The following is a 9,393-nucleotide window of genomic DNA, read 5'->3' as shown; positions in this document are numbered from 1 at the left end:
AAGGCACAGTCAGTGCCTTTTGGGTAGGCGTCAAAAGTTGGCTTCTGCGAGGTTGCTGCGACTGTTGGCTCATGGCTGGGCATCGAGTACGCGCCTGCAGTCGGGCCCCTGCAGCATCACAGCTGGGCACAGGTGGACCTTTGGCCATCTCCAAACGGCCAGGGGGCTTCTCGGGGCAGTGAAGAGAGCAAGGGGCGGCCAGAGTGTGGTGCCGCGGGAGCAGAGGGCAGAGCAGCTGAGCTCGACCTCACTTTTCTCATGCCAGAGGCCGAGGCCTGCGGGAACCTCGGGGCCACCTCTCCAAAGTCCTTGGAGATGCACTTCAGCTCCGCTAGGGCGGTGCGGGAGGTGGGTTGGAGAGAAAGACATTATTCTGTGTTTTGCCTTCACAGCAGGCGACCGCGGGTTGTTCTGTTTGAATGAATGAGCCCAGAGGCCGCGCCCAATGGGCACGGGCAGCTGCTTAATATGCATGAGGCCTGCAGCCAATGGCCAGGCGAGGAGGTTGTTTTAAACGGCGGAGCCCGCTGGCCAATCAGGCGGCTCTCGTGGAGGCAGCTAGCGCGAGGCTGGGGAGCGCTGAGCCGCGCGTCGTGCCCTGCGCTGCCCAGACTAGCGAACAATACAGGTACGTCTCGCACCGCCCTCGCCCGCCGCCGCCGCCGCCGCTCCTGCAGCTGCAGCGGCGCCTGCACAACTTTCCGCCCGCGCCTCCGCGAGCGCGCCGCTACCACTCTGGCTGTCTCCACTCCCGCGTCCTTGCCGCCCCTTCTCCTTCTCTGCTGCTAGGTGGCCAAGAAGGAAGACGCAATTCAGGTGCCTCAACTTTTCCAGTGCCTGCGCTCCAGCCTGCTGCTTCTCAGGTCTCGGCCCTCTACGCGGAGCCGCGCTCGGCGGGCGCCCCCAGGGGCAGCAGCCGCGGCTCGGCAGCCCCTGGCCAGATGTTCCGCAGCTGCGGTAGCGTGGCGAGCGAGAGGCGGCTGCGGGCTCTGGCGGCGCGCGTCCCGGCGACGGCGGGAAGGGTGCTGGGCGCGCCCCAGCCGGGGAGCGACTCCGCAGGGAGCGGCCGTGCTGCTGGGGACAGAGGCGCGGGCAAAGTTCGCGGGAAGGCAGGGCCGGACACGGTGCGGGTCCGCGGGCTGAGCCGGTGGCTCTGCGTGAACATGGCCGTCGCGGAGCGCCCGGGGGCGGGGGGGGCTGGGGGCAGGTGCCGCCTGCGCGGCGGCGGGAGGAGTACGGTTAGTGCGGACTCAGGCGAGGCCGCCAAGGGAGCTGGCGGCAGGCTCTGCCGCGGTGCTGGACAGCATTCGGGACCGGGGGCGCTGCCGCGGGCCCCGCTACGCGGAGCGTCATGGCTGCATGGGCGCCTTTGTTATCCCGAAGAGTGCGGCCCGCGTCGGGGGCGGGGAGGCCGGGCTGGCGGCTCCGCGCCCTCGGGCTGCCCGCGTGGGGCGGGGCGGGGCGGGGTGGGGGCCGGCGAGCGGGCGACGGTGGCGGGGCCCGGGCCGCTTTGTTCACCGCCGTCGCCGCCTGCGCCGGCCGCGCGCGGATCAGCCATTTTAGTGAGCGGGGCTCAGAGGCGCGGCGTCCGCGACTGTCGCCCGCCGGGCCCCACGTCCCCCCCCCCCTCCCCCCGCGCCGCCGCCGCCCCCGGCACCGCGCTCGGCCCGGGGGTGGCAGCAGCGGATTTTACAGGCACTTTCTTTCACCCCCAGGCTTTGGACAAAATGGAAGGTGAATTATGGGTGTCCGGAGCAACGGGGACGTGGCCCGACATGGGCTGTCTGCTGCTGGCCTGGACGCCCGGGTGCGGGGGCCCGCCCCACCCGGGATACCGCGGCTGGGCTTTAATTCAGCCCCGCGGGCCTTTGATGTCAAGGGGAATGCTTTAGTTTTACATGATGACCTTGGGTGTGGGAAAAGGAAAAGATGGCGGGAAGCGGGCGGGGGTGGGGGGGACAGAGAGGATGACACGCCACAGCTGCATTTTATTTGGAAACTTTGGAGAAAGTGTTCCTGGTTAGACCTGCATTACTGCATTACACAGGGGAAAGACTGGTCCTTTTGATGTCCCTCCCCCCCCCCCTTTTCCTGGTGAAGAAGTGACAGGTTTCACGTATTATTATGAAGATACCTGCTTGCTTTACAGATCACGAGCATTCTAAAAAGCCATTTTTATAAAGCAGATATATCAGCAACCCTGCATTTCACATCTGTTCCAATTTACGTTTCCTTTGATTTCCCATTTAAACGTAAGAATTAAAGGGACAACCACCTAGCTGAAATGAATTCTATCTCCTGTTACCTACCCTGTCTACAAATGTGCCTTCCCATTAGTTCTTTATAGACTTTTGATTGTAGAAACTACAGAATAGTAGCAGTTCAGTATTGTGCAGTGCTCAGCACCCCACCTTATGTTATCCCCATTTGAAGAACTTAGTGATCACTCTAGAGAAGTAACTTGTAAACCAGCGCGCTTCATGCTGGTCAAAAGTTAAATGACAAGCAACAGTGAAGCTGATTTCTTCCTCCGCCTACTGCTGCCACCGGTGTCAGGAGCTGGGTGGGAGAGGTCCTACTGAGAACGTTAAGTGGGCTTTGCCCTTGGTTTCTCTTTTACTTCTCATCTGTTCTTCATTGTTTTTTCTTCTCTTTGTCTTCTATGCATACATCAGTCAGGATGGCTAAAGGTGACCCCAAGAAACCAAAGGGCAAGATGTCTGCTTATGCCTTCTTCGTGCAGACATGCAGGGAAGAACATAAGAAGAAAAACCCAGAGGTTCCCGTCAATTTTGCCGAGTTCTCCAAGAAGTGCTCTGAGAGGTGGAAGGTATTTGGGTCTTTGACTCGTAGGCTAGTGCTTGCATTTTACATTTGGGATTTGCTCACTTGCACACTTGTCCCAATTGGTTGGCTGGTTTTTTTTCCTCTGCATTAAAAATTAAGGACAGAGCGTTTTTTCTTGCAAGGGGGTTCTATAGCTTCCACCTGAATTACAAAACCACTGGGTTCCATTGCATCTAGGAATTTAATAAGTTCTGTTTTTTGCAGACCATGTCTAGCAAAGAGAAATCGAAGTTTGATGAAATGGCAAAGGCAGATAAAGTCCGCTATGATCGGGAGATGAAAGATTATGGACCAGCTAAAGGAGGCAAGAAGAAGAAGGACCCGAATGCCCCCAAAAGACCTCCGTAAGTGCCTATAAGATATGGAATAACAGTTGAAAGCTTTCCTTTTGCTTGAAAGAACCTTAGAAAATGGTGAGACAGAAGCTTCTAAATATTCCACTTTGGATTCAGAGCTTGCCTATAGTTAAGATTTCATCTTTGGGATTGCAGAGGTAGCCATCTGGTCCTTCCTACTTCTATACACCAGAGCCCTTAGTTGTATTACTTTTCCTTTACCAAGCAATTGGAAGAGAAAGACACACTGTACTTTGCATTTAGTGAGTGTTCTAAACTCTTCCGATATAGCATTGAATGCAGTGATTCTATGCCTGAGAGGAGAAACCATGGCAAGAAGTAGTTACATCTCCTGGTGGTTTGTTTATGCGTGCCTCCCTTATATGTAAGCCCAGCACTTGGGCTGGAGAATGCGGGACGGAAATTTTAAATCGGGCTTGTGTTACATAGATAGCTACAAGAAGAAAGGGGGTGTGTATGTAGACTCTAGATTTTTTTTTTTTTTTGGTACATAACTGATTTATATACATTTCTGTCCAAAGGTCTGGATTTTTCTTATTCTGCTCTGAATTCCGCCCCAAGATCAAATCCACAAACCCTGGCATCTCCATTGGAGATGTGGCAAAAAAGCTGGGTGAGATGTGGAATAACTTAAGTGACAATGAAAAGCAGCCTTACGTCACCAAGGCAGCAAAGCTGAAGGAGAAGTATGAGAAGGTAAGGGACGGGCCTGAAGCTTTCCTGTGTGGCGCTGCTCTGCTGGAGGAGACTGGCTGGAGCTCACACCTTGGCGGCCTTGGCGGCGGGCCGAGGTCCAGTTCTCCTTAGGATAGCAATGTGTGCTGATGATTTTGCTTCTGACAGTTCTCTCACCCTCCCCTCATTAAACCCCCACTCCTCTATTTAAAACTGTAAACCGCACCCCACCCTTAGAGGAGAAAGGCTTTGAGTTATTAACATGACTAAAAGAACACTGGGAGGCCCATTGACTTGAAAATTTGATGTTCAAGAAACATTTACATATGGAAATCATTGCCCTGTTTGCTTTCTTAAGCAACCCTCAGCACTAAGAGCTGTTAGAATTTAGCCTCTTTTCCCATGCGCCCCTGTTCCTTCCAGGATGTTGCTGACTATAAGTCTAAAGGGAAGTTTGATGGTGCCAAGGGTCCTGCTAAAGTTGCCCGGAAAAAGGTGGAAGAAGAGGAAGAGGAGGAGGAAGAGGAAGAAGAGGAGGAGGAAGAGGAGGAAGATGAATAAAAGCTCTGTCTCCTTGTGAATACCTTAGAGTAGGAGAGCGCTGTGATTGACACATCTCTGATTTGAGTCGTGTCTATTGCCCTTGTTAGGTTTAATTACAAAATTTGATCACGATCATATTGTAGTTTCTCAAAGTGTCAGTGGTTTACATGAAGTGGCCGTGGGTGTCCGGAGCGCCCTGAAACTGTATCAAAGTTGTACATAGCTCCAAACATTTTTAAAATGAAAAGGCACTCTCGCGTCCTCCTCACTCAGTGCACTTTGCTGTTGGTGTGACAAGGCATTTGAAGACGTTTCTGGATTTTGTTCTCAACTCGTAACGTAGTGTTAACTATATGGCTATTGGCTAGCAATCCCGAGTTGTCAACTGTACATATCTAGAGTTTGTAAAGAGAACACAACAACCCAGACAGATTCTTGATGCTCCTTGTTTGGCGTGGAGGCTGTGAGGGGAAGATGCCTTTTGGAGGGGGCCGTAGCTCAGGGCGTGCACTGTGAGGCTGGACCTGTTGATACTGCGGTGGGCATCCATTTAGCTTCAGGTTGTCCTGTGTTTGTATATAGTGGCATAGCATTCTGCTGACATTCTTAGTTGTGGAAAGGGGGGAGGGGTCGGCCGGCATGAGAAGTGTTTGGAGTTTTTTCTTTAGTTAAGTGCAGTAGGTTTGAAACTTTTTAAAGAAACTGTAGCAGTCATCATTGTCAGCAAAGCAAAGAACTACTGCATCAATGGAAGTTCAAGAACCCTCTGGACCTAAACGCAATTTGCAACATTCTGTTATTTTTTGTATGTTTAGAATGCTGAAATGTTTTTGAAGTTAAATAAACAGTATTACATTTTTAAAACTGTTCTGTATTACAACGGCCTAAATTTCTGACTCACCAGTCTTTGTCAAGTTGCTTTCTTGTGCTTCTAAAACTGCTAAGGTTTTTTCCACCTAAGGACAGATGGGGGTGGGTGGGTATTACCTGAAGTCCCTTGATTTGTGTCTGGCACTGTTCATACCATAGATAATGGTTTACAGCCTACAGAGATACAGGAAAACAAGCCCTTAGGTAAAAATCTCTGCCTGCCATCATGACTTCTTTATGAGGCAAGAGGTATTCCAACCCGACCCCTTTTGACCCTTGGCCCCAGCATGTGTAGTAGGCAGTTACTATGCTCACAATCCCAAGGCTCCAGCTGTGTCTCATTTCCTGAACCCTATGAGGTGGTGATGTGGGTTGGAGTGGCAGAGCAGACAGAAGACTTATCTCTTAGATATGTATCTTACTCCAAAAAGTCAACACTAGGGAAGATTGCAGGTTCCACCTTAGGTCTGCTGATCTGCCCATGTTTACTATAGTATGGAGGACTGGGTTAGTGGCTGAGTGTGCATATTCTCCAGCCTTGATACTTGGATATGTAAGTTCTAAGGTAGATGGGATTTGATAATGCTTTAGTGGCATTCTTTTAAACAGCAACTTTTAGCTTGGGATATTTAGAACACTATATCTAGAAATGTCCTCTCCCCACGCTCTCTAATCCAAGGTTGGTTGTTAAGTCTTAGTCCTGGTCACAGCCCAATCTTATGTTCCCTCTCATTAGAACAACTTGTCTTTTGTCTCTAGTTCTTCCACTCATTAAAAACCTTTGGCTATGAGATTTGTCCAGAGGCACTTGCTTCAACCATGACCATGTCACTCCACATTCTAGCCTGCAGCTGTGGCTGCTGCCCAATACACAGTGTACAGGCCAAGAACCGTGAAGTAAGGCCAACCTCATCAAGGAAGAGCAGCTCAGCCCACCCACAGACTTTTGCTAAGTGGTACTCACTCCCCACTCAGTCTGCTTGAACCTTGTAGCACCCATGGAAGGTCAACTAGTATTATTCTCTTAAGTTCCTCCAGTAGTCAAATAGAAATGGTAAGATCTTAAAAGATTTCTGAGATCCAGACAGTTATACAGAAACTCGATCGAATTGAGACTTACTGGGTGTGTCAGCTGCTTGCAACAAGACTTTGGTGGAGGTTTCAATGCCATGACAAGATACCTGGATGCATGACCCTCTGAAGTGCCTGAGATGCTACAATACAGTTGACGTTTAACCTGGGTTTTGGGCAACAGTGCATCCTTGTAATCTCAAACTGTTACATGTCTTACTCAAACCTTGCTTCCTTAAAGGACCTCCCTTAGCCCTGGAAAGTTAAATGACACATTATCCTTTGGAAAGAACCTGCCTGTAGTACAGTCGCCATTGTGTGGTGTATGTGTGGTCTGGTCACAAATGTGACCTGCCAACCTTGGCCTTCCTAGGGCATAGATTTTATATATGAGGAAATGAAGAGAGAAATAAACCTACATGTACCATGCCCAGCTAAAGCTTCATCAATTCTTTCAAAAGCTCAGCATTTTGTATTTGAATGAATACTATATAGCAAGTGATCCTTGATAACTCTACTTTTGCTTTTGAATAACTTTATTGGACATATAATGAACAAAAGTAAAATAGCAGATAGCAAAACATCATTGAATCTGTTGCTCATGACATCTAAGCAGACCCAGCTGGGGAAGCTTTGTTGAGAGAGCCACACTGACTCCCTTGTTTCCACTGCAGGAGGTTTGTGGTGGTGTTTTTGTCTTTACCATGTGATAAACAATACCTCTGTTGGCAATGGTTTTTCCTTCTAGATGTTCTAAAGGATGCGATATTGTTAGTCTTCTTGTTAGTCACAAGGTCAGGGAATTTTGGACAACAGTTAAATGGGCTTGAATCTGAGGGAAGAGGATCTATGTCTTACTCTCCATCAGTTCTCAAGCATAAACAGTACATGTCAATTTATCAGTATAACTTACATTCTAAATACCATCAGGAAAGTTAAAAAGAGACATCAACCTATAGCATGAGAGAAAATATTTGCAAATCATGTACATAATATGGTCCACAGTATGAAAAGAATTATTACAAGTCAACAACATAGCTAGGTACAGGAATGCATGGCTGTAATTCTGGCACTTGGGAGGCTGAGACAGGAGAGTCTCAAATTCAAGGCTAGCCTGAGCCATATACTATGACCCTGTCAAAAAAGTCATGACAATATATGAAATTCAGAAACTATTAAAATTTTGTTTTAAATGATAGCACGGGGACTGAGGAAACAGTGCAGTATGCAGTGTTTGATATGAAACTGAAGATGCTACACCCACATAAAAAGCCGGAGGGTCTGGGGAAATGGCTCAGTGGGTAAGGGCACTGTTTGCTCTTCTAGAGGACACAGGTTTCTTTCTAAGCACCCACAGGGTGGCTCAAAATCATCTGTAACTCTAGATGTCTTCTTTTGGCCTCCATAGATACTGCATGTATGTGATGTGCAGAAATTCAGGCAGGCAAAGCATTCATGTACATATAAATAAATAGCCAGACATCACAGTCTTGTGACCATTGTACTAGGCGTTCACTGGCCAGCGTAGCCTACTTGGTGTGTCCCTTGGCCCTAGTGAGATACCCTGTCTTAGAAGATATGATGGACGGGGCCTGAGAAGGAATGACACCTGAGGTGGCTACCTGTTCCTAAATCTTAGTTGGTGTTCTATTGCTGTGGTATTAAAAAAAAAAAGTGACTGAAATCAACTCAATGAAAAAAGGTTTATTTCAGTTTATAGGTTAAAGTGCACTGTCCTGGGAAGTCAAGGCAGGAACTTGAGGAGAAGCCCTGGCATCACTAACTCAAACACACCTGTAGTCCCTGTTTAGAGCAGCATTATTCACAAGATCCAACTTAGAACAATACTGTAAGTGGTCATCAGTGAGGACCTAGTGGCACCAGTCCCTAAAGAAACTACTGAGTCATATCCTGGTTCTATATGTAACAAGTGACACATTGTATTGGTTAATGGCATCTTGATGAGAATAGTTTTAGGTGCTCTCCATACATGCACACGCACACATACAAACAATGCAATACACACTCCAGTCACCACAGCACTGGGCCTGAGGTGATCATCAGAGACCCAGATGCTCAGGAAGCCCAGCCGTTGAGTAGCCAGGAACCCTCACACTCAGGGTGCTACAGTCTAAGATCCACCTTTCCCTCTGGGGACTAAACCACTTTTTCATTTTTTTTTTTTTTAAGGCTTTAGTTCCCCACCATTTTCCCTCTAGGGAAATCTCGAGCCCTGACACCCTAGTAGAATCTGTCTGCTACTATAAAATCTTGCACAGTATCAGCTCTAGACATTTCCCTGGAGCAAAACAAAATCCCTTGAGCTAGAAAGGGGATTTCCCCATCATCCCCTCTTCTAAATATGCTGCCACCCGCAGAGCATTTTAGGAAATTTCAAAGAACCTCCCTGATGATGGTCCTCCTCAGGCTCCAGTTGAATGTTACAAGCCACACTGTAAAAGGAGAGGCATTTCCCCAGGTTGTATATTTTGTTCCAGGCCTGTGGTAGCTTTTTGTTTTAAAAGAAATCTTTTGGAAGAATGTCAGTAGCAATACTGCGGCAATGTTGATTGCAAAGTTTGACAGTTCCCGTTGCAAGATGTTTAGAACATATGATGTGCTTGTCCTCTGTCCAAACCCTCACTAGTTTACATGGAAAGGGGCTGATATTTCTGCTATGAAACATTAGCAGAAGGCAGAAATATGTCACCTAAAATATTGGGCTAGTCATAATGTTTTAACCGTTCTTGTGCTAGAGCTGTTTTTTCCTTCCATGTGAAGAACTATCTTCTGCATATATTGTATCTGTGTGTGTGTGTGTGTGTGTGTGTGTGTGTGTGTAGAGAGAGAGGGGGAGGGGGAGGGGGGAGGGAGAGGGAGAGAGAGAGAGAGAGAGAGAGAGAGAGAGAGAGAGAGAGAGAGTTCCTTCCTAGTAGAATATAAGAATATAAAATACCAGCCGGGCTTGGTGGCGCACGCCTTTAATCCCAGCACTCGGGAGGCAGAGGCAGGCGGATTTCTGAGTTCGAGG

General features: G+C 48.6%; 1 protein-coding gene across 5 annotated transcripts; it reads left to right on the top strand.

The window, feature by feature from the left end:
* Positions 1 to 553: 553 nt before the first annotated feature.
* Hmgb3 (high mobility group box 3) lies at positions 554 to 5,278 on the top strand. 5 transcript variants are annotated; one of them, XM_021154491.3, is made up of 5 exons: positions 554 to 816; positions 2,676 to 2,830; positions 3,052 to 3,191; positions 3,725 to 3,899; positions 4,302 to 5,278. In XM_021154491.3, exons 2-5 carry the CDS (start codon positions 2,681 to 2,683, stop codon positions 4,437 to 4,439), a joined length of 603 nt encoding a protein of 200 aa, XP_021010150.1. In that variant the 5' UTR covers positions 554 to 816; positions 2,676 to 2,680; the 3' UTR covers positions 4,440 to 5,278. The 5 variants fall into 5 exon arrangements, with proteins under 5 accessions (XP_021010150.1, XP_085694289.1, XP_029329651.1 ...); XM_085838163.1 differs by having other exon boundaries at positions 609 to 628; positions 2,680 to 2,830; XM_029473791.2 differs by having other exon boundaries at positions 619 to 863.
* Positions 5,279 to 9,393: the final 4,115 nt, after the last annotated feature.

This window comes from Mus caroli, unplaced genomic scaffold (assembly GCF_978045245.1).
Source record: "Mus caroli unplaced genomic scaffold, Mus_caroli_1 scaffold_5, whole genome shotgun sequence".
Taxonomy (NCBI): Eukaryota; Metazoa; Chordata; class Mammalia; order Rodentia; family Muridae; genus Mus; species Mus caroli.
This window is presented reverse-complemented; position numbering and strand designations above follow the sequence as displayed.